The 25,829-nt window shown below is 38.1% G+C and overlaps 1 protein-coding gene and 1 non-coding gene across 2 annotated transcripts; one reads left to right on the top strand and one right to left on the bottom strand.

Moving 5' to 3' along the window:
• Positions 1 to 925: 925 nt before the first annotated feature.
• Positions 926 to 1,032, bottom strand: LOC145168271 (small nucleolar RNA R71). Its single transcript, XR_013741838.1, has one exon. It is a non-coding gene; the product is annotated as a small nucleolar RNA R71 (small nucleolar RNA).
• A 21,768-nt stretch (positions 1,033 to 22,800) lies between these two features.
• Positions 22,801 to 25,604, top strand: LOC145165268 (short-chain dehydrogenase TIC 32, chloroplastic-like). The gene is made up of 7 exons (XM_079083976.1): positions 22,801 to 23,572; positions 24,113 to 24,344; positions 24,453 to 24,532; positions 24,625 to 24,778; positions 24,878 to 25,038; positions 25,140 to 25,186; positions 25,285 to 25,604. The coding sequence occupies exons 1-7, from the start codon at positions 23,464 to 23,466 to the stop codon at positions 25,447 to 25,449; spliced, it is 948 nt and encodes a 315-aa protein (XP_078940102.1). The 5' UTR covers positions 22,801 to 23,463; the 3' UTR covers positions 25,450 to 25,604.
• Positions 25,605 to 25,829: the final 225 nt, after the last annotated feature.

The following is a 25,829-nucleotide window of genomic DNA, read 5'->3' as shown; positions in this document are numbered from 1 at the left end:
TTTGTGGAGTTAAACCTACAAAAAGTTACTTTTTCAGCTTAGGATTTTGTTTCAGTACTAGATTCACGACGTGAGTTCAGTTTATTTCTCGTTTTTTTTTGTTTTTCTTTTCTATTAGTTTTTCTGCGACAACACGAGGTGGTAACCTTTACCACGTCGTGGTGGCCAGTATGTAGGAAGTTTTTATTTAGTTTTTGGTCAGTTTTACGTTTTTATTTTGTTTATTTTGCAGGAGTTCATGACCAGAGGTTCCAACACACCTTTGGTGCCACCACTTGAAGATCCAAAGTCAGCCCTTCACAAGAAGACGGATAAGAATGCGGAAGTGAACCAAACACCAAAGAAGAAACCTTTCCAAGATCTCAAATTTGTCTTTACAAAGAAGTCCGGAAAGAAAACGGGAGAGTCGAGTTCATCTTCAAAGGACAAAAGCAAGATAGAAAGTTTAGATCCAATTCCTAATCCAAACGAATCTGAATACGAATCCGAGGCCGAGTTTGGACTGTATACGAGCGAACCCGAAGACGAGCCAAGAAACGAGATGATGAACATTGAAGAGATGTCAATGGGAGCTTACAAGAAGCGTATTCAAGAAGATGTTGGTCCGGGATTAGTGCAACCCGCGATTCCTGCCACAGCCACATTCGAGTTGAAGGAACACATCCTTACTGCACTTAAGGATATTCTGTTTTATGGAAAGGATCATGAGGATGCTTTCAAACATCTAGATGAGGTCAATGACATTGCAGACTATTTTAATGTCCCAAATGTTAATAGAGATACTGTCTTGCTAAGGATGCTACCAGTTACCTTCAAGGGAGCTGCAAAAGACTGGTTGAAAGCACTTCCACCTGGTACAATCACTACTTGGGCTCAAATGCGTGAGCAGTTTCTAGACCATTTTTTCCCACCATCCAAGATAGCTAAAATCAAGAAGGCAATAGCCAACTTTGAGCAACAACCGGGGGAGTCACTATACGAGGCATGGGAGCGTTATAAAGGATTGTTAAGGAATTGTCCTCAACATGACCTTAATATTCAACAAGAGATGCCTATTTTCTATGATGGGTTCAATGTCATGACTAGGCAACTCCTTGATTCGCAAGGCCCTCTCACGAAGAAGAATCCTAATCAGATCAAGGTGTTGATTGAAGAGTTCGCGAAGCATTCTCGTGAGTACCACAACCCAAGACACGATGGAGTAAAAGGTAGTAGAGGTGCACATTCTGAAGAGATGGCTGCTATGATGGCAATGCTCAATAATATGGACAGGAGGTTGACCCAAATGGACCAATCAATTCATGCGATTAGAGTTGGTTGTAAGAAATGCAATGGTCCACACTTGACTAGAGATTGCCATTTGGATGAATATGGGAACAAGAAGGCTCAAGTATGCTACTCGAGTGGGGACAAGTATGATGAAGATTGGAGAAAACCAAAGAAGGAGTGGCTGTCATACGATGAGTACAAGAAGCAGAAGGAAGAGAAATATAAGAAGACATGCCGAGGCTTCTACCAAAAAGAGAAACCACCAGCCGAGAAGAAAGTAGACTTGGAAAACATTTTGACCCGATTTATGGAAGCTTCCGAAAAAAGACATGATGATACCGATGTAGTGCTAAAGGAACACATGAAAATGATGAAAGAACAGCAAACAATGATGATTGACCAGCAAGCCTCATTAAGAAATCATCAAGCATCGATCCATAATCTCGAAGTCCAAGTTAGTCAACTAACTACTTTGGTGAGAAACAAATTATCCTCAAAATTCCCGAAAAGAATGATCAATCCCATGTTATGATGATCGAGACTGAAAAAGAGGCAATCTCTGAGTTCTTAGAAGCACTTGAAGTGGAGCCGAAGCAATCCGATCCAAAGCCGAAGAAGCCAAGGCTCGAAAATAAAAATGCTGCTGAAATGCTGAAGTCACGACGTGAACCTCTTCAGTTCACGTCGTGTACCCAGTCTGAACAGAAAACTTCAGAAAATATTCCAGCATATCGTCTGCCTTTACCGTTTCCGTCCCGAGCCAATCTTAGTCCACTGGAAAGGGAGTATTTGGAATTCATAAATCACATAAAGGGTATTCCTATAAATACTCCTTTTGTTGAGACGTTAGCTAAAATTCCGGAGTATGCAAGGTTCCTACAAGATTTAATGGATGCTCGTCAACAATTGAAGAAAAATTCCAAGGTGGTTTTAAGTGAGCTAAGTTCAATGGTAGTGTTGGGAGAGTTACCAAAGAAGATGGGAGATCCTGGATGCCTCACTCTTCCATGTGAGTTTGGGAACAATCTGAAGACTTATGCTTTAGCCGATTCTGGGGCTAGCATAAATTTGATGCCTTTCTCATTTTACAAAAAGCTTAATATTCAGAAGATAAAGGCTACCAAAATGACAATTCACATGGAAAACCGTTCATTGACACAACCAAGGGGCATTGTAGAAGACATATTAGTAAAAATTGGGAAATTCGTTTTCCCTATTGATTTTGTGATAATGGATATGAAAGAAGATCCCGATGTCCCCATTACTCTTGGACGCCCACTACTTAATACTGATGGTGCCTTGGTTGATATTCGCGAGTCCAAGCTCACTTTGAGGATAGGAGATGAAAAGGAAACTTTTGGAATAGAAGATGGTTTCCATGGGAGTGATGTTCAAGGAGAGGTTTTCAATATAGAGAAAGAGAATGAACTTGAATAATTGGAGAAGTTGATGGAAGAAGAGATGAAAACAATTCAAAAAGTTAAACGAACGAAACCGAGAGCATCCGTCCCGTTTTTAGTTGTATTACCTAAACAAATCTAACTTCTTGGGTAAGCAAGGAACGCGATGAAATATCGAGTGAAGATGATGAAGACGAGGTAACTTCCAAGGAGACAAGTCCAGTGGTGAAAGAAGAAAAGGGTCCTATGGAGTTTAAAAAGCATGAAGAAAAAGTAGAAACTAAAGGGATCAAAAGAAAGCTTAATGAAGACGAGAAAAAATCTAAAAAGGAGAATTCGAAAAAGGCATATATTAGACGAGTTCAAGCTTACAATAGGCGATGGAAGGAGCAAAAGATTCAGGTGGTGATGGACTCTTCTGACGATTCAACGTAGGAGGAACGGAATCCAGCTCACGACTCCTTCAAAAAGAAGCGCTTCTCGGGAGGCAACCCGAGCTTGGTTTGAATTGTCTTTTCTTTTTATTTTAGTTTTTGCATTTTTAGTTTAGGAAATTGATCATTCCGTTATCTAAAAAATTTCTTAAATGGTAAAAATTAGATGTGGGGTACTTTAGAAATCAAGTGGTAAACAATTAGAATAAATAAGTATCATTATCTAAATTATATTTAGTCCAGACCATAATTCACATCATGAGCATATGCTTCACGTCGTGGATTGGATTGATAAACGGGGGTGCCATAGTTTACCCTAGTTTTGAAGCCCACTAAGTGTAATTAGGTAGGACCAATTTTTTAGCCCAGCTAGCCATTCACGTCGTGACCTTCGAAAAGTCACGGATGGGAGGACCAGTTATACCAAACACTTTAACCCACTCCCATTTGTTTACTCATTTGTGCACACGAACGGAGACAAAAAAAACCCCACAACCGATTTTCTTCTACTTTTCTTCTAAATTGCTTGCATCTCTTGTCTCCTAACTACATTTGGTAAGTATTACTTCTACTAATTGTTGCTATTTTTCACATTATATGCATTTTAGTGGTTAGCGTTTATTTAGATGATAAAAATTCCAAATTTGGTTAAATTAGTTGGTATTTTGTGGATGCATGGCCTTAGATTAGTAGAATAAACAAACCCCAAGTACCATACATGAGGGATTTTGACTGTAAAATGCCCGATCCAGATTCACGTCCCGACTACGGTTCACGACGTTGAACTCCAGTTCACGTCGTGAAGCCTGGGTGAACAGATTCTCAGTTTCATTTTTAATGATACGTTTTGGGTGTTTTGTTTTGTTTTTGGTCATTGCAGGAACATGGGTCCTAGAAGAGCAGTCCAGCAGGAAAATAACCCAATTGATGTTGCTAGCATTCACCCATTATACCGGTTTCCACAAAACCTATCCCGAGCTTTGTTGACCAATTATGAAAATCGGTTGGGATGGTTATACAACTGCAAGTTTGCAATAGCACCTATTGTTGATTGGGGTTGGCTTCGTGGAGTTTGTATGATCTTGGAGTTGGAGAGATATTGGACGAAAGTGTTTGAAGGAGATGGTTTTACATTTACTTGCAATGGTTGGAGAAATCTTTTCGCTGTTCAAGAGCCCGTCTATCGAGAGTTGTCGGTAGATTTTTTTGCTACTGTAAGCTTTGAGGAAAGGACCATTGATTTTGATTACAACCGGGCGCTTGTTTTCCGGTTGAGAGGGGTATATCGCGAGTGCATTCTTCACGAATTTGCATGGCGTATGGGTCTATATACCGAGGTAGAAACGCAATCACCATTTTTTGTGCCTTTCTTGCACGGGTCTGTTCGGGATTTTACCCCCGGCGTTTTTTATGTCCAATTCTGGAGGACCATAGCGAATCACAAGTATGATCCTCGTGATGCAAGTGAAGGACAAATTAGGAATCCCGTTCATCGATTTTTGCATCGCCTCATCACTTTTTCCATCAATCACAAACATCATGGAGACAAGGTGCCAACCCAAAATTTGTTCTACTTGTGGAGCATCATCACACCCGGGATTTGTTGTGACGATCCTTATATGCTGGCGAAATTTTTGGGAAAAAGGCAGCTAGTTCTAGGCCCGGGAGTCCTATCACGGGTGGACATTTAGTCACCCGCCTTGCCCGATCTTACGGGATTTGGTCTCCTAATTTTATTAGGAACCTTACTTGCTACCCGGAAAATGATTTGACCATTCAATTCTTGGGTATTATGAAGGTTGTAGTGAATGTAGGGGTAGGATATGTGATACCCCCGGAGGATGATGAGCAACTACATGGGCAACCCGAGCAACAACCTCAACCAAGGCCCCGAAGAAGAAATGTGAGAGCCCGGGGAGACATGGAGAAAGATCGTAGAGCGGAGCAACAATATGCGGGTGGAGTACCCACCGACCCGTTTCAAAGTCGGGTTGGTTCTTATTTAGATAATCTTCGCGGTGGGATGACTTACAACACTCAAATCCTTGAAACCATGTTCTCTCATATGAAATGTGGTGCGACCACCCACCGTGCCACCTCAGTGCCCGTATATCCCGACAACTATGGATGCCAAGGGGGGATGGAGCAGGAACGAGTGGAGCTCAAGAAGATGAAGATGATGATTGATCGCTTTATTTTGTTTAGTTTTTAGTTTTTATTTGATTTGCTTTTTCTTTTGTTTTTGAAATTTGATTTGGTTTGTAAGACTTGTTAAGTTATTATGTTACTTTTCTTTTTCTTCTGGTTTTTATTTCCAGATTTGCTTACGGAGTCACGGGAAAGGAAAGTCGATATGAGCGTAAACGTCTAGCCAAACGTCGTTTAGAGTCTAGAGTCGAGAGTCGAGACCCACGATTAGAAATAAGTGTGGGGTGAGTCAAGAGAGTAGAGTTAGAAAAGAGTCAGAAAAAAATTTGTTTTGGAAGAGTCTTAATCCATAAAGACAATGGTGAAAGTTCCCAGTTGAAAGAAGAAAGGGAATATATTTTTCCTGTTCGCCCAGTTTTCATGACGTGACATACCTGTTCACTTCATGAACCGGAATTCTATGGATAATCAGAATACGCTTTTTAGCGACCTCACGTCGTGGTACTTATCGTCACGTCGTGGATCCGTATGTTTCACAAAAATGAAGTCCGTTGCTGCATTTTACTTCATGATTCTCCACGTTTCTTCTTGGGATTATTATGAATATTATTATGGCTCGTTTTCTCTATTATGCAATGTGGCGTATGCTTTCCTACATTGTTCTTCACCATCATGCGATTTCCACCACATTTGTTGAAGATTAAAAGTTTCGATTCCATGGCACATCTACACATTTTTTGTGTTCAAGATCCAAGTTCCTTTCTAGAAGAAGTCCATATTCGAGATGCACATTTCATCCGCACGATTGGAGTTCGATCTCGCCACTACTATCCCATGGGAGTCTGTTCCTTTTTCTCCTTTTTCTTGCTTTTAATTTATATTATGCATACAATGAGGGCATTGTATGTAATAAGTGTAGGGTAGGGGGTCGAAAAAGTAAATTGCTAGAAAAAATTTAAAAATTTAAAAATTTAGTAATAAATTTTAAAAGGTTTGAAATAATAATAATTAATCTAGTAATAATAATTTGAACTTTAGTTGCTAGTATTGTATGGGATGATCCGATGAGAGCTCAAATGTTTAGTTGAGCCAATATACGTTATAGTGCATTTGTGGCCTCCTTTATTCTAGTGAAATCATGGGACAAAAACACAACCTCGCTTAGTTTGAGGAATGCAATATGTTTAGCAGCTTGTGTCTGAAATGTATCTAGGAAAGCTTATGTAGTCATTGCACATAGACTAATGCCTTAACCAATAAAGGTTGAAGTTAAGCACCCTTGCTTAAGCATGTAGGTTTTAAGTGAAAAAAAAAGTGAGATACATGTAGAAAAAGAGAGAGAGAGAGAGAGAGAGAGAGAGAGAGAGAGAGAGTAGTTACAAGAAAAAGTTGTAAAGAATTTTTGGAGCAGTCAAAGTTTGAAGATCGAAGATCAAAAATTATGAAAAATTAAAAGTTGAAGATACCAAAAATCACACAAAAGGTGGTGAATTCAAAGAAATTGAAGATAAAATATCAAAGAAAGTGAAGAATTCAAGAGTTCCATATTATGGTATCTTAAAGTTATAAGTCTCTAGATTATGTATGCTTGGGTAGCTTTACAAAAATACCTTGAGGTTAGAAAGTTTTTTGCGGATGGATTCGGAGAGATGCATAAAATGAGCATTGTTCAAAAGAAGTGGGTGAGTGTTTATGAGGATTGTGAGTATTTAGAATTAAGGGGGGTCCATAGGAAAACTTTAGACACAAATGCACGCGTTGCGGTCTTGGCATAATGGCTGAGTTTGAAATGGATTGTTCTATGTGATGTTGGTGATGAAGGTTTGAATTAAAAATAATTAGATTTGCTTGAGCGCAAGCAAAGTATAAGTGTGGGGTATTTTGATATTGCCATATTTATACATGTTTTTAGGCAATATTTATTTACATTTTTATTAATATTTTGGTTATTTGCATAGAATAATGGTACTTATAAGCTTAATTTATATATTGCAGCCAAATAAAAGACATTTTGAAGAAAATGGACTAAAAGCGTCAAAACATGGAACTTTGGAGATTTGGAAAATAAAAAAAGAAGAAACCCACGATATCAGCTATATTCACGACGTGAACCACAAGTTCACGACGTGACATGAGAATTCTGGAAGATAAGTACGCGCGAAGTAATAATCCTTGCCCGATAAGGATTCTTGTTAAGTCACGACGTGAATTTCCCATTCACGACGTGAGGAGCAAATTTTGAGATAATTATATAAACTCGTGATCATTACGACTTTTGGGAACTTTTGGCTGATTGAAGAAGTTCCTGGAGACGATTTTTAGAAGAGGAGAATGTCTGGAATAGGATTTCAACACCAAAGGAGAAGAGAAGCTCATAATTTGACTTTAGATTTGGTACTTTTCAACATGCTTATGAATATGATTTGTGTTAACTTGTTTTCTAGGATGTCCAGCTAAATCTAGCTGCTTCTGTTAGCTAGATGAAGCTGGAACTCATGGATTTAATATTTTATATTTGATGTACTTGTTGGTTATGACTTGTGTTGATTGATTTTACCTAGCATGTTTGATTTAGTATTTGATTGCTTTTAATTCTTGTTCTGTGTAGTTAGTGATTATTAATCTGCATGAATTAGAATAACTGTTAATTTAGTGAACATTAAATTATTAGAGTTAGGATCACCATTCCTAGTTAAGTAGTTAAGTATTGAATTAGGCTGTGCTAGAGAACTCATAGTATGACCGTAATTGTGTTTTGTTAATCAATCTTACGTAGCTCCAATTCATAAAATAATTGATTTTGTGTTAACTTAAGTGTGAACATACTTTGATTTACATGAATTAATTAATATTAGTAGATTTAGAACTAAATTGCTAATACTATCTTAATTGGTAACCAACAGTACTTGTCATAGCTAATTTATAAACCATTGAGGGAAAGTGGATTCGAACTAACAGAAGTGTTTTGTTTATTGATTGAATTTGTGTTAAAGAATTAAGTTCATCTAAACTTGAAAAATTAGATAAATCCCATTTCTTTGTTAGTAATTAGGTTAATTTAGTAGTAAATAGATTAATTAGTCAAAACTGTTCCCTATGATCGACACTCGACTTACCCGACTATTCTATAATTTGACTAGGTACACTGCCTAGGTGCAATTAGTTAGTTAAGTTAGTTAGGTTATAAATATAAAATTAGGTGTAGCTATTTGCACGCATCATCGTGCGTTGATGTTTTGGGAAATTCAGAGCTTGCAATTGGCGGGAAAAGGTTGGTAGTGAGTTGAGTGGTGAGGCGGTCGATGCTATGTCATGGGATGACTTTTCAACCAGATTTCGGGCAGAGTTTGCCCAAGCGATTAAGGCGCAAAAGTTGACGCAAGAGTTATTAGATTTTCGCCAGACTACCGAGGATTGTTAGTGGGTAGCGAAAGGTTATTTCCCTAATTGTGTGTTGGGAGTGTACAGTGTCAATTTGGTTTATGATCGAGACTGTGTCAGGAGTGTTATGTGGACGATCTGCGGATAGGGTTCCGCATGATGGTTAACTAGCATTGTCAGGATTCGGTGGTCCTAGTAACCGTTATGGATTGACTGATAAAAGTGCCAAGGAAAGTGACGCGTTGCTAAGGCGTTGGTTGGAGCATCTGTCTTTTGGTATCAAAGATTCGAGTGTGGTATTGTTTCAGGCATCAGGGACTACTGGTTTCGCTGGAATTCAGGAAGTGTTCATCTGGGTCTTATAAGTTGTGTGAACCTTCGAGATTGATCATGGGATGATAAGAAGGATTGGGAATCCTTCCAGTTTTGTGTACTGAAGGATGTTAGTGGAACCAAAGTAGGGAGGAGCATTCACCGCAAGACACCACCATATCTAATCTTTTTTTTTTCTGTTGAATTGGAATGAGCTCAAGCTCCAACCATCGCCTTGCTACCCTCCCTCTCGTCGAGCTCGTCGGAACAATAAGGAATGAAGCAGCAGAAGCCGCCGGAGCAACCCCTGCCACCACCGACGCCGCTGCTGTAGAACCACCGTCGTTGATTGTTGCTGTGGAACGAAGCAGCAGAAGCTTCCGGGGCAACCCCATGTGTCTCCCCCTCGATTTCTAGTCATTAAACGCCCCATTTGAAAACCCTAGCCGCCAAGAAACCCTAACTTTCAGATCCCGATCTCCTTTCTCTTGTGGAGGTTCAAATGAAGGGCAACAACGATCGAAGCGGGTGTTTGGGGTGGTGCTACCTGACCGGTGAGAGGCGGAGGGGCAGCCTAGGCCGGTGACAACCGCCGATTTATTCTTCTTGGCCGGTGGTAAGCAAGAAACGAGAGAGAGAGAGAGAGAGAGAGAGAGAGAGAGAGATTTCAATTTATTTGTTTTATTTTGTTATAAAAAATTATAAAAATAAAATAGACAATGCAAGTTTTCTTTTTAAAATTTTCTTTTAATCAAAAAAGTATTTAAATAATAAAAAAAACTAAAAAAGAAAAAAAAAATAAGGGCAAAATAGTCATTATGAAAAAGTTTATTGAAAATTGGACCAAACTCTTAACAAAATGAAAAGTTTGGACCTCTGGTGCTAGTCCAAACCTTTTTGGACGAAAGTGACAATTTTCAGCAAACCATAGGGACCATTTGTGCAGTTTTGTCTAAAAAAATTGAAAATTGAAATTATTTTGAATTCTAAATACATAAGCACCAAACATATGTAGACAACCTATCCTACTCACTTATGTAAGAATGTTTATTTGAATAGTCTAACCGGTATCATGTGTTAGCTCTTTATCTGTAAAGTCGATGGTTCAAATCTCATCAGAAACATGGGTAAAATTAGAAATAGATTAGATTTGTTGTTAAAATAATAATAATAATAATAATAATAATAATAATAATAAGAATAGATTAGATTTGTTGTTAAAATAATAATAAGAGTAAATTACTGAAATCATCCCTATGGTTTAGTAAAAATTACACGTTTGGTCCTTAACCTTTTTTTACACTCGGAACGTCCCTGTGGTTTGATTTTGTTACGTTTTTCGTCCTTATGGTTTGGTCAAAATTTCATGTTTGGTCCCTAACTTTATATATGTAAGGGACGAAAAACGTATGAAAATCAAACCATAGGGACCATCCGAGTGCAAAAAAAGGTTAGGGACCAAACGTGCAATTTTGACCAAACCATAGGGACGATTTTAATAATTTACTCTAATAATAATAATAATAATAATAATAATAATAATAATAGATGCATATCAAAAAAATCTAAAATAATTTTGGTTTTCAACATATAAATATGAACGAAAATAAATTTACAAACTATTAAAAAACTTCAATAAAAATATATGCTTTTAGCGTGCTAGCTAACTAGTTTAATTGAAAAAAACTCAAATTAACTAATTAACTAGGAGAGTGTCACCCCCGCGTTGCGGGGGTTAACTGTTGTTAGTTATGTGTTTTGATGTTCTGAAACTTTCATGTTTCATCTGATTTTATGAATGCAACTATTGTCTTCCGACAGACACATTAATTTGGGTAGTTTTATGCTTGAAACATTTGTTGCAAAGGGTTTTTATACATAAATGTACAATTCTTAATTGTCAAATCGTTCAATAAGAAGCTACAACAATATTTCAACCACATCAATTTGTATGGGACAAAAAATGTAAGGAAAGAGGTAGGCCAAAGCCAAAACACTATAATTTTTTAATTTCTTTTGTTTTTCATCATCAGAAATGCATTTTTTTACCTATAATAACAATGTAGTTACAGTTTACCTACTAATATGGGCATTGTACTTTATTGGTTACATATTAAAGTAAACTGCTATTACAAGTTACAATTTTCTTTTATCTATAAAAAAATGTAAGTATGTTGCTATTATGGTTGAATAGATGTGTATAATTAACATATTACAGCTTTTGCCTAAAAATGATAAAATGTTGTAATTTGTATCTCTTTAGGGATGACACCATGAAGATATGTTTTGTATGAACACGAAAACGTCTATATTTTTTTGTTTCCTGTAGTGAATGGCTTTTTATAGCTTTTTTTGTTTCCTGTAGTGAATGGTCTTTTATAACTTTTAAAAACAACAATTGCTACTTGAACCTAAAAAAGATAAAGATAATGATTACATATAGTAAAGTTTATGGATTTGATGAAAAAAGTGCACCTTGCTTAACGAAGTCAATCTAAATTATTATTTTGGACAAACATGGGCCTGCTGAGAAATTTAAGTTACAATTATTAAAACTCTGAAGCTGAAGTTAGTATGATCTAAATTTTAAGGAAAAAATACAGAAAATATACATAAACATACCAAAAACATACATTTCACCTTCTTTATGTCCAAATCTGATTTCTTTTGAGTGGGTTTGGCATTTGTTGAAGCGATTATAAGAATTTTTCGTTCAAATTAAATAATAGAAAGCGAAACATAAAAATGGTAGTACTTGTCATATTATTTATAAACATTATACAAACAAAACATTAAACATGTTAAATAGTGATACTAAGAATCATGGTTTCCTAAATTTCTACAATTATTAATGAAATGTCCTTGGATAATATAGATATTTCTTTTATTTTTAATCAAAAATACTTTACGACAAATACACATTAAAACATGAAATATGAACTTAAAACGCAACAGAGTGAAAAGTTAAGTTTTTATTTGTGTAGCTTGGGTCATAAATGAATTTTTGACAGAAAATAGTTACTAAATTAAATACAAATGAAAAACTTATTTTAACTATGGGAATACTTTTCAAGCTGTAAGCCGTAAGGAGCTAGTGGAATCAAAGTGGGGGAAAATCACCCGAGTAGTCAGAAGCAGAAGTAAGTGCGAGACTGGATTGGGTTCGCATCATTTTTGAGAAGGAAAGCAGCTCAAGTGGCTGCCTGGATAGCGTAGCGTGGAATTCGGGAGTTTGGAAAACTTCCCGTCGTTGAGTTCGTGTATTCACAATAGTTGATGACTGGTTGGGAACTAGGTTGGAGATTTCCTCGGCAGGGCGCGAGTTGAGTCAGGATGTAAGACTGCGGGATAGCCGTAGCATTCGTTAGCAGCTAGTTGAAGGAGTGTGGGTGGAGGCCCATATCTCCTAGTTAGCACGATAGAGATCGAGGAAGGATAGTGGTTGAGTTTCAGGATGGAGTTGGTCCTGCCTAGCCCTAGATAGGTGAGACATGTGGGGGAGGCCACTCTGAGATATAGTTTAGGTGAGACCTGTGGGTGAGGCCCGTGTGATTATAGCAGCGCAGGTGGGACCTGGTAGAGACCTTAGGGTCAAGATAGGGGATCGAGGATCTCAGGACTTAGGGAGCCAGGGTGGCAAGGTAGGTAGAGCAGTTTTAGATAGCCGAAGTTTCTTCGGAAGTTTCTGGGAGCGACTTAGAATTTCATATTGGTTTTAGTAACCGGTGGGAGTCCGGTAACCCAGATAATGGCAGATTAGTTGGGACAAGGGTGGTCTCGGTTCATCCAGAAAGCCGAGAGGAGATAGCAGGATCATCGGGCAGAGGTAGCGATAAGGGAATTCTTGTTTGGAATAGTCATTTGTCCGGAAGGTGCTAAGTCACTCACAGCAGGATTAAATAATCTCAGAGTAGAGGATTTGACTCTGTTGCGCTGCTCTCGTATGAGTCTAACCGTTGCAGGGATGAATTTTCTACTCGAAGGATTATAGATCCATTCGCTGGGTTGGGCGTTCAGCACTGAGACATGATAAGAGGAAGTATTCAGTGGGTAGCAGTGAAGAGTCAGCACTGGGAGTGACTGGAGATTTAATTGCAGCGAAGGGGTTGTCCCACGCAGAGATAGAGAAGGTTGTTGCTTATGGAAAGTTGCCTTAGGAAGGCCAGTGATCGCGCGGGGAAAAAAAAGGGGTGAACCCCTTGGATTTCCAACATGAGTACTCGGGGAGTACCGGTAGGGTTGTCGATTGGTTAGAGCGATGTACTCAGGGTTTATAGTGATGGGATGGTTCTCAAGAGGATACCATCGAGGAATAGAATTTTGTCCAGGAAGACCGGATAGAAAGCCAATAGAAGCGGTCCCTCGAGGATTGGACCAAGCAGTCAGATTATGCATTGTATAGGAACGCCGTAAGAGGTTGTGGGATAGTTTGTTGTAGCGGACTTCGAGGACGAAGTCCAATTTAAGTGGGGGAGAGTTGTAACGCCCCGTTTTGAAAAGGACTTCGATTGCGGGTTCGGAGGCCCAGGGTATAAGCGATTCGGTCTTTTATGGGTCTCGGGGTTTATTCGAAAGGTTTTAAGGCTTGGGTATGTAGTCAGGAGCGTAGGGCTTCTCGCCACCTTTTCGTGGGTATAAATTTCGTCGCATACGGACTTAGAACGAAGGAGTTATAGCACTTTGAAGTTATTGGCAATATTAGTCCTTAGTGGAGAAAGATGGCAAGAAAGGACCATGCATGCAAGGTGGCTAGCACAAGAGTACGCCCATCGTAGGCTGGGGTACGCCCAGTGTATAAAGGAAAAATGATCGCGGGTGCGGAGGGGCGTACACCCATCGTACGAGAAGTACGCCCAGCATACGCTCAGAGTTCCCAAACCCTAATTTTAGGGTTGAGCCCTATATAAAGAACCTTATGTCTCGAAGGCCAGCCTCCATTTCCACCCTAAAGGAGCTACTACAAAACCCTAATCCATATTTGAGTGTTCTTGGAGCTTCGAAGGTCACTAGAGAAGCATCTTAGTGTTGTGGATCCATTTTCCAAACAAGAAGGGAACAAGGAAAGGTGGTGGTTCAAAGGAGAGGTTGCAGATCTGGGATTGTTGCTTCATTTCTAGCCATTTCAAGGTATAAATATCTAAACTTGGTGATTATCTTCTTAGATCTATTAGATTGAGTTTTTGGACCATTTTGGTCCAAAGGTTGAAGCTTTGTGGTTCAATCCGATTTCTAGGACTTGGAGTTGCTACTCTCTGTTCTATATGAGTCCCTAAGGCAGAAAGTTGCCATCGTGAATGTCTTATTGGGTTCATGCATGAGTTAAGAGCATTTCTATGTGAATGAAATATCATTTCTGGAGTTTAGACTTGATTGGGGCATGCAAAGTCACCAATTCAGTAACTATGGATTAATACGTTGAAAAGGACTTGGATATGTGTTTGTAGCTTTTGGAGTAGAGTATTAAGCACTTAATGGGAAAGTGACTTAACAGGGGGAGTACGTTGAGCGTACATGCAGGTACGCCCAACGTACACATCATTTGGCTAGTACGCTTAGTGTACATAGGAGTACGCCCAGCGTACTCATCAGATTTGGGTTTGGCTTGTTTTAGGCCTCGGTTTGGGCCGTACAAGGGATTTTGGTTCTTTGGGCCTTAGTGGGCCATCAGAAGTCAGATAATGTGGGCCAAGAAGATGTTTGGGCTTAGGGTAAGGTCCATTAGAGGGTTTGGTCCCAATTTGGCAAATTGGGTGGGCCACTAGTGGCTTGGGAAGCCTACCTGGTGTTGGGACATTTTTAGAACATGGTTTGGGCCTTGGATATGGACCAAGTTTGACTAGGGGGTAAAATGGTAATTTTACCCTAAAGAGGATTATTGTTTTGGACTAAGTCATATTTTGGTATTGATAGCTCGGAGAGCCGAAGGGGTAGCAGTTCTGGGAATTGCCAAATAGGAGCCGGAGGAGTATCAGCAGGGTTTCAGCAATGCGAGGTGAGTCTCCTCACTGTGTGCATCGGTCTACGCCCACAATGTCGGCCCATTGTGTTTGTGTATAGTGAGTCTCCTCACTATAGCAGCCGGAGGAGTATCAGCAGGGTTTCAGCAATGCGAGGTGAGTCTCCTCACTGTGTGCATGGGTCTACGACCACAATGTCGCCCCATTGTGTTTGTGTTTTAGTAGGAAGACCCGGGGGGTTAGCCCTAGGCATTATTATGATATATGTTCCGAAATACGATCAGATGTCGGGCGAGGCCCGAGGTATGTTAGTATGCTAGAGGTCTTTGCGATTCTTGCATGTGTCGGTAGTATGTTTCCGGACTAAGGTCCGATGCCGGGGCAAGCCCGAGGAATGTTTGTATGTTAGTTTATGCTTGTTGTCGGTGTGATACTTGTATGTGCCTGGTAGGGAGGTGAGTGTGGGCCAGGTAACGTATCTCATCACTAGCTGAGTATGGACGAGGTTCCGTATCTCTTTAGTAGCAGAGCAGGGGCGGGGCCCGAGATAGGAGAGGAGTGAGTGTGGGCGGGAGCCCGCATCTCACTACCAGCCGGAGTGTGGACGGGGTTCCATGACTCATCACTAGCAGGACAGGGGCGAGGCCCAAGTTAGGCGAGGCCTTAGGACAGGAATACAGTAAAGTATGTTTGCTTATGTGTTAGCATGATTATATGATTGAATGTGTATGGCGGGCGACGCCTAAAGACAGGCGAGGCCTAAGAGAGACAGATCTGTATACCGAGCGGGGCTCGATGGCAGGCGGGGCCTGATGCCGGAGCGATTCCGATGCCGGGAAAGTCCCGAGGCAGCGGGCGGGGGCCCAATATGTGGTTATATGTGTAGTATGTGGTAGTATGGGGAACTCACTAAGCTTCGTGCTTATGGTTTTTAGTTTTGGTTTCATGTACTTCCAGTAGCGGAGGGAAGAGCTCGGGATGACTACATCGCACACACCATGATGTTTTAGCCTGGGATAATTTACTTTGATATGATATGTTTAGACATGATACTCTGATTAAATATGTTTTGAATGAATGGTTTGATAACTATGGTTTTTATTATAGTTTTAAAATGAAATTTTTGAACCTGATTTTCGGGATGTTACACTTATAATGAAATTAATTAAAAAAGGAAGAAAGAAGAAATTCACATACCTTGGTCGTTCAAAACCAAACGACCGGAGAAGAACTCCCGAAATTGTTTCTTCAAACATCACCCGACTACGCCTAGTTGAGTCGGGAAAGTGTCGATTGGAGGAGGCAATGGGGAGAAAGCGATAAAAAAAATAAATAAATAAACAAATAAATAAAACATTCTAGGGCTTACAGGTAGCTAGTTGTGTGCAAGGGTAATAATTACTTCAACGGCGGAAAACAAAGCATCTGGTGCAGTTGGGAAAAGAGATAAAGAAACCGATTGAAACATTATCGGAAATCTTACCGAACAGACAGCAGTGACGGTGGAACCACTTCACTGGAAGCCTGAAAATCCAGTGACGACGATGATTCATTGGGAAGAAGGCATCGGAGAGAAACCGATTCAAACCTAGTCTTCAGCAGAAGCTTTGAAATAATAACGATTTTATCCTTGTTTAAACGTGATGAAACGGAATGGAAATCGGGAAGCCCCCGGCGGTGGAGGGGGCAATCGACGGCAAGGATGTGATCCGCTGCTACCTTCTGTGGTTTTCTCATCGCCTGCCTCTTCGTCTGGCGTCGACCTTGGGGGTGGTGTGTGGCGGTGTCGAACGCTAGCCGATGCTAGAGACGGGAGAAAATCATTGTCTGGCATCGACCATGGGGGTGGTGTGTGCCTCTTCGTATGCGTTTCTTTCAAACATATAGTTTTGCAGTGAAAGGCGGTTCAACGCAAAACATTGCCTTTTAGCGAAAAGAATGGCAGTGGAAAGATATAAGCAAGGGAAAAGGACAAAATATAAAGGCGGTGAAGAGGAAGTGATAAAGAGGGAGGGAGTAAAACTAAATTGGCAAAATGCTAAAAACCTAAAACTTTGGTGGCAAAAGTATGAAAATGCAAAAAGGTAAGGCTCCCCACAATTAAGTATATATATAATGATTAAAAAATATAAGTAAATGAATAAAATGTTTTTTTTTTTTTTTTGTGTTTTATCTGGTTCTTATTTAAGTAACTGAAATCAATAGAAATGATTAAAAAATATAAGTAAATTAATAATTAGTTTCTGTTAAAACTATCTAAAAATTTGAATATTAAAAACTTATTATTTCGATCCGAATTGTGTCCAACCTGAAGAATCATACCGAATATGTAAAACTCGTATTATAGGGCTAGAAGTTTTAACTTTTAAGTATATTTTTTCTATAATAAAAATTAAAAATTAAAATAATTAACTTATATAAATAATAATGCTTATAATTATTTTTAAAGTTAGTCGATTAAAAAAATTAAATATTAATCAAATAGTTATATGATAAACTAGGTTAATATCTTGAAAATTGAGAATTAAGAAATTATATTTAAATAAATACATTTAATTTGAATTTAATTTAGTCAAATTTAAACCGTTTATAATACAATATTTTAATTTGGTCATCTAGTCTTGATATGTCTATTATTCACCGGATCTAATAAAAAAATGTGTTTAATTCAATCAACACTCACCTATTAGAGAACCCTAAATATATTATTGAAAATCAATTTAAAATAAAAAAAATGTTTTTAATTCAATCAATAACGACTATTAGAGAACCCTAAATATATTATTGAAAATCAATTTAAAATTCAAAAAAGGGGTATATGGACGGGCAAATCTTATTAGTTACTAGGTGAAAACCCGTGGGACCCGCGGGTGATAATGTTAAATAGAATTTAAAATTTAATTATGTAATAAATAATATATCATTAAGTTAGAAAACTTATATAGTACTTTTAAATAACTTTTTTATTTGTAAGTATTTAATTACACAATAAATGGTAAGTATTTAACTACAAATGGAGATTTTTAAAACCCTTACTTTTTACTGCTTCTTAATCGTTCATGGTGATTGCACGTTAGTGTTGGGTAGTTGGTGTCTTTTCCAACTCACAAAGCAATAAAAAGGGAAAAGCAAGTGGCAGACAAAGGAATGTGGAACACCTCATTTGGAGGAAAAGCAAAGGAATGCATCCATTCTTTATTTCCTTAAGCATCGGCTCTTTGCCTATAAATAGAACATTCATCATTCATTTGTAGATGTACCAACTTGTACTGTAATCTTCTAGCAATAATAAAATCTCTAGTTGCGGCCCGTGGATGTAGGATTTGTACCGAATCCGAACCACGTAATATTCTTGTGTTCTTCTTGCTTTATTTTCTCGTTTCGTTTGTGAGTGTGTGATAGTGTGTTTCCGCTGCGTGTACCCGGTCCGATTCCTAACAACTGGTATCAAAGCCTGGTTAGCGAGGTTTTGGAGGGTACGATCGTTTTTCTGTCACACACAAGTGTACCTTATTTTTTTTGTTTGCCGTAATGGCTGAAGACAAGGTTATAATCGAAAGGTTCAATGGTTCTGATTTTAGCTGGTGGAAAATGCAATTAGAAGCATTGCTATGTCAGAAAGACTTGGACGTGGTACTCGGAGACAAACCGGAGAAAATGGAAAAAGCTGCTGAAGATGCGTGGAACTCAAAGGACAAGAAAGCCAAGGCGGTTATTACATTGTCGTTGATGAAGAGCGTTGCTTTCAACATCATGAATGAAACCACGGCGCGTGGTATGATGGAGGCTCTGTCAAATATGTATGAGAAACCATCGGCGGCTAACAAGGTGTTCTTGATGAAGGAGTTGTTCACTACAAGGATGAATGGGGAAGGCTTAGTTACGGTTCACATTAACAATCTAAATTCAATTCTGTCCAGATTATCATCTGTGGGAATTAAATTTGATAATGAGACTCAAGCTTCGCTGCTACTAGCTTCTCTACCTGATAGCTGGTCCGGAACAGTTACTGCTGTTACGAGTTCCGTGGGGACCAGTGGTATGACTTTTGAAGTGGTTAGAGATTTGGTTCTAGGCGAGGATATCAGACGCAAGAATCAAGGTGGATCTTCCTCTTCTGATTTATTAAATGTCGGAAGAGGTAGAGGGAATAGCAGGAATAGTGGGAGCAGTGGGAGTCGGGGAAAAAGTTCTTCTAGAACTTTGAAGAATGTGAAATGCTGGAACTGTCAAGAAGTGGGACATGTTAAGAGTCAATGTCCAAAGAAAGAATTGAACATTGCTGATGCTGAGAATTTTTCTGGGGATGATGCATTGTTACTCAGTATGGAAAGTTCTGTAGACTCTTGGGTCATGGATTCAGGGGCTTTGTTTCACGCCATGGACAACGGGGAAACGATGGTGAATCTAAAAGAAGGAGATTTTGGGAAGGTACGGTTGGCAAATGACGAGATGCTTCAAGTAACGGGCATAGGAGATATTGATCTGGTTACTTCATTGGGAACTACATGGAACCTGAAGAATGTCAGGGTGATTCCGGAGCTGAAAAAGAAATTGATTTCTGTTGGTCAGCTGGATAAACAAGGACTGGAAGTAAGGTTTGGTGGTGGTAAATGGAGGGTGGTCAATGGTAATTCGGTGATTGCTCATGGTATAAAGTGTGGGTCATTGTATATGGTTGAGGTACCTGCTGAGGGAAGTATGACCGTCCCTATTAAGCAAGACAAAATCTGGTTCGCTAAATCTACGGCTAAGAGAGTTCATTTTTCAAACATGAATTCTGGAGCCAATGGTATGTTAGCTGAACGAGTCGGAAAGTCTAAACCAGTCAGGAGATTCTGTGACAGTGGGAGCACGGGGCGTGTTCCGGGTACAGTTACAAAGAGCCGTTGGGTTTTGAAGACTAAGACTGAAAAATTCTCTCCTGTTGGAAGTTTGCTAAGTTTGGAGAGTGTTAGTGGTCCTCGGTGTATCTCTGGATCCGGTGGAGTGTCCAAACCGGTTGAGACAGAGGATGAGTCGGTGGCGGGATTAGCCACGGCTGAGTTGGAGCTAGTGGGAGCTTCAACTGGCCCTTCTTGTACTTGATGATGAGGGGCGGCTGCAACTAGAGAAATGAGACTAAGTTTAGCTTGTTCTTGGGAACAGGAAGCTTGGAAGACTTGTCTGGTTTAGAGATTACTGAAGTGACTGAGGAATGTTGCTAGAGTTGGATGGTAGAAAAAGCCTGAGTTGTTCAAAGCCCCAAGTGGGAGATTGTTGGGTAGTTGGTGTCTTTTCCAACTCACAAAGCAATAAAAAGGGAAAAGCAAATGGCAGACAAAGGAATGTGGAACACCTCATTTGGAGGAAAAGCAAAGGAATGCATTCATTCTTTATTTCCTTAAGCATCGGCTCTTTGCCTATAAATAGAACATTCATCATTCATTTGTAGATGTACCAACTTGTACTGTAATCTTCTAGCAATAATAAAATCTCTAGTTGCGGCCCGTGGATGTAGGATTTGTACCGAATCCGAACCACGTAATATTCTTGTGTTCTTCTTGCTTTATTTTCTCGTTTCGTTTGTGAGTGTGTGATAGTGTGTTTCCGCTGCGTGTACCCGGTCCGATTCCTAACAGTTAGATTAATAAAAATTGTTGTTGTTTTCATCTGTTTTTTTCAAAACTTAACTTGATTTACTGCGTCATGTGTTTCTTTTTTAGGCTTACTGGCTATAACCTTGAAATCCGTTCAATGTTGGTGTTTTTCTTAAGATATGTTCTCTATTTTTAGTAAATTTGTAAATTTTAAGTATTTAATTACAAATGTAAATCCACATATTTTATAAAAGTCATTACTTTATATAATGCAACATACGTTTAAATAATGACAAAAAAACCTAAAACAACATCGAAATTGATTTGATACAAAACAAACAAAAGATGTATGTAATGAAATTAACATAAAAAAATACAATACGTAATTATAAATAAATAAATTATTATGATGGATGAAATGTGCTTTGCTAAAAATGAGTCAAAGATGCTACAGAAAAGTTGGTTATAAATTGCGAAAAACTTCCTTATAAACAACATTGGAAGTTTTATTTGTGAGTCTACCATCTTTATCTAAAATTAATAATTTCAATTCCTCTCTGCTTTGAACTCTAGATAACGCAACATACAATTGCCCATGTGAAAAAACCGGATCTTTGAGAAACAAACCAACATTCGATAACGATTGTCCTTAACTGTTATTAATAGTCATTGCAAAACATATCTTGATATTTTTTTAAAAACATATTACATCACATATATAGATGGAAAACATTATCGTTTCACATACTGTTACATATACATTCACTTTCTGTTTATCGAAATCTGCAAAGTACATCTATATTCAATCAAGGGTATCATTTCCTATGATTTTAAACACTCGTTATTTGATAAAAAGTGAATACATAACTCCACCGAAATTCATCTATTTGAAAAAAAGTGAATACAAAACTCTTGCAAAATTTCAATGTTTGCATGTTATTGAATCCATTTCCAGATATAAAGTAATAACCCAAGGAATGACAACAAAAAATTGTAATTTGATGAATAAATCAGTATATCAAATTAACAAAGCATACCCAAATTTTCGATTTCATTAATAATGACATGCCATGGCTAATTTCAACTCATCAAGGGTAAATCTGATGACCTCTCAGCTGTTTTTTTTTCTCAAAAACATTGTACAAAGGCTCAAAAGAGTCATTTGTAGATAAAGATGGAAATAAAAGAAATGACTCATTAGAAATCAGGGAAAAAAAGAAACAAACTTACAAACCAAACATACAAACAGATAGATGTACATATACACACTGTAAAAAGTGAATACACCGAAATTGATTTATTTGATAAAAAGTTAATACAAAACTCTTGCAAAATTTGACTGTTTGCATGTTATTGAATCCATTTCCATATATAAAGTAATAACCCAAGGAATGACAACAAAATTTTTTAATCCCTTAATCTAACAAGGACAAATACATTCACATAGAAACAGATAGATGTACATATACACACACGGTAACAGATACATATACAATGTTTAAACTATTGACATAAAGAGTGACTATAAACAATATACTACATCGCTATTACAAATATATACATACACTAACAGTGACAAATACATTCACATACAAACAAATAGATGTACATATACACACAGTAACAGGTACATATACAAACAAATCGAAGACGACTTCAAGATGAAACACATTGAATAATCATAACAAAAACTTTTAATAGCATACCTAAAAGAATAATAGAAGGCGACTTCAAGATTTGATATTACGTTCTCTTTTGCTCTGAAATTTGGATTCCATGTGAATGAAAATAACCGTGATAATGTATTTAAAATAAATTGATTAGGTAACTTACGTTTTTTAAGGAATTGATAAGCATGATATATTTGAAAGATATCTTTATCGTTTTAAATTAAATAATGATTATTTACTTTCCATTTGTTTGAATGTTGCAGGAAACAATCAAATTGACGTGCACAAATCAAGCAATCGATGTGTTTAATGAAGGGCAATATCAGAAATTAACATTATGAAAAAGAGTGGGAAAATTCGATTGGGGGGTGCTATTTGACTGCCACGTGTACAAATTCTACTTATTTATTAGATTAGGGGATTAGTTTTGGAAACTTAAACATAACCTTGACTTAACGTAGTTGCTTAGATCTGGACCTAAAATATCAAAACACATTAATTAGAAAAATTGGAATAGAGTTGTTCCCTTGTTGGTAACCTAAGAGTTTTGTTAAAGAACAATAAAAAGTCCAGGGACCAAATTTTGACATATGACAAATTGGTTGGGGAACGAAAAACAAGATCCCCAATTCCCTCGTTCACTACATTTCAAACGATTGGGGTCTCGAGAACAAGCACATTCATTGGGAATTTCTGTGGTGTTGTGCGCACAAGCACAACCACCACGGAGTCAACCGAGCTTCATCAGGAGTCCCCTCGTGTGAAGAGAGCTAGGGCCGTCGAGGAGGAGTGTAATGAGTATGAGCAGATTCTGTTCAGTTCAGTTGGATGAATAATAGCCTAGTGGTTGGGTATGCAGGCAATGCTTTTGCTGGGTCAGACAAAGTGAACGTTCAACTAATTGATGTCATCAACAGGGAGATTAAGATCCGGAGCCCTGTTTTGTCGCAACAGGTTTACTGCGGCGAGGAGGGTCATTTAGCATATTTGGTCCCAACCCAAGGTCGCCGCCGGTAGTCATTAACGGAAGATGGGGCCGTTTGCTGACTTAAAGTTGGATAACGTCATAAGTCATAACCCCTGTTCATCAAGATGCCGGGAAATTTGGACATATTTTTCAATATCCACTTACGGCGGCTAGTGGAGGCACCGGGTTCTGGAATCTGGGGTGGCCCGCGCATTCAATCGCTTGCCCCAGTCATTATATTCTTTTTTGATTGATGCTCTGCGACATTATATATAGTGGTACTTTGATGCAAGTTTTTATTACAACTTGATATCATCTTCTACAAAATCTTTTCTAAGTGGAAAAAATGACATGGATTTCAATATGCACGGGAAAATCTGGATTTGCTGCTTCTTCTACAGCTGAAGATGTTACTAAAGGAGTTGATGGAACCGGCCTCACTGCCATTGTTACTGGTAATCTTACTTCTAATGCATGTGTGTGGCTGTATTCATGTCCTCTGACCTCTGTTTACTATATATGATATTGCTTCTCCCGAGTCTTATGTTTTTAATGATTGTTCAGTGATAGGCCTCAATCAACCATTTGGAAAAAAGTAAAAACAAAACTGTTGATGGTTTGGTTGTGCTAAGTGTATCGTCAATCTAGGAGTTAGAAAGAATGTCAATTTGCAGAAACTATTTTCCTGTACATCGATTTAACCCATAAGCCATAACATTTTCAACTGAATGACTATTTCATGATGAACTTTATAAACGGTTCATATGAATCAGTGATTTGTCAGTTGTTTGCTATAACTGGACGATTTTTATTGATGTCGAAGTTAAAACGCTAATCTATTTGAACTTTAATAGTGAGAACCGGCACTATAAAGTAGGGATACGTTCATATTATGAACCATATTTGCGTGTAACATGTTCTAATAAAACAAATATGCGCATGATCCATTAATCCATATTCAATCCTTTTACACCCATATTTTATATGACTTTCAGGAGCAACGAGTGGTATCGGATTAGAAACCACACGTGTGCTTGCCTTACGTGGGGTACATGTCATTATGCCAGTCAGAAACCTTGAATCTGGTAAAAAAGTGAAAGAAAGCATTGTTGAGAAAATCCCAAATGCAAAACTTGATGTGATGGAATTAGATATCAGCTCAATGCAATCTGTGCGACAGTTTGCATCACAGTATCGTTCAAAGGGGTATCCTTTGAACATCTTAATGTAAGACAATCTCATCATTTAAAACATTCCTTTGTGGTTAGTTACTTAGTTATAAGTTGAGATGTTGCAAATGAACTAATAATTCTATTGATATGTGGTGTTGAAAAGTCTGAATGCAGGGATTATGACTCCTCCCTTCTCTCTTAGCAAAGACAAGATAGAATTGCAATTTGCAACCAACCATGTTGGTATGTGTCATGATCTCCATACTACTTGTATATGTTGTTTCAGATGCAGAAAGGGACATACATAAATAATTTGGTTTGTTTTGTTTATTTAGGTAACTTCCTTTTGACAAACTTGTTGTTGGATATAATAAAAAAAACTGTGAAAGAAAGTGGGAAAGAAGGAAGAATCGTTATTCTTTCATCAGAGATTCATAGGATGACATACAAAGAAGGAATCAGGTTTGATAAGATCAATGATGAGAAGAGGTAAACCTTTATTTTCTTTCAAGATTGGAAGCATCTCATTAAATTCTATAAACATTGAATTAACATGCATATGGTGTTTATTGGTGATTTGTGATACAGCTATTGCGCTTTCTCAGCTTATGGGCAATCAAAGCTTGCAAATGCATTGCATGCGAAAGAGCTGACAAGGAGGTTTCAGGAAGAAGGTGTGAAAATAACTGCAAATGCTGTGCACCCTGGAGTTATTGCCACCAACCTTGCACGCAGTGGTGGTTTCAATGGTACTCAACCCCTAATTTCACATCCAGTTTCTTATTTACTCCCCAAAGATTAAATATATATCTTCTTTCATTCTGACCATCATAAACTTGTGTTGGTGCAGCTGTATTCTATGGTATATTCAACCGTTTCTTGAAGAACATCCCACAGGTTTCTTAAATTTTCCACTTGTTCGGCTTTATTCATTGCTTTTTTTTTTATCAAAGATGATTAAATATAAGTTATAATTGTGGTTTATGTGAATCCAGGGGGCTGCAACTACATGCTATGTGGCGCTGCATCCACAAGTAAAGGGCGTTAGTGGCCAGTATTTTGCGGACAGCAACTTGTCTAAAGCAAGCAACTTTGCTCAAGACCCTGAACTCGCCAACAAACTCTGGGATTTCAGTTTGAGGTTGACGAATTCTAAGTAATATGGTGGTCAACTTCTTGGACCAATGTAAATTTTATGTAACAAATAATGTTGAACGTTTTTATATATAATGGTATTTGTGGTAACAAGAGTTTTAGATGTTTTATGTAATCGTTTTTAGTTTATATGATGAATGAAACTCGTTTCTATATTTTAGTTTTCGGCTTTACTTTGGTTTGGAAACGAGTCAAACGACCCAAATAAGGTCTGTGACATGCTATTTGGTCTCGCATTGGATTTTGCAACAGTATAACGGATAAGACGGTCCAATATGATAACTGATGATTGGATGCCTTGAATCATTGAAAAATGAGAAATTAAATATCCTCCTACATTTTATTTCTATCCATCTTCCTATCATATCAAATGTTAACATGTGTC

This window comes from Lactuca virosa, chromosome 3 (assembly GCF_052849685.1).
Source record: "Lactuca virosa cultivar CGN04683 chromosome 3, Lactuca_virosa_CGN04683_v6, whole genome shotgun sequence".
NCBI classification, from domain to species: Eukaryota; Viridiplantae; Streptophyta; class Magnoliopsida; order Asterales; family Asteraceae; genus Lactuca; species Lactuca virosa.
This window is presented reverse-complemented; position numbering and strand designations above follow the sequence as displayed.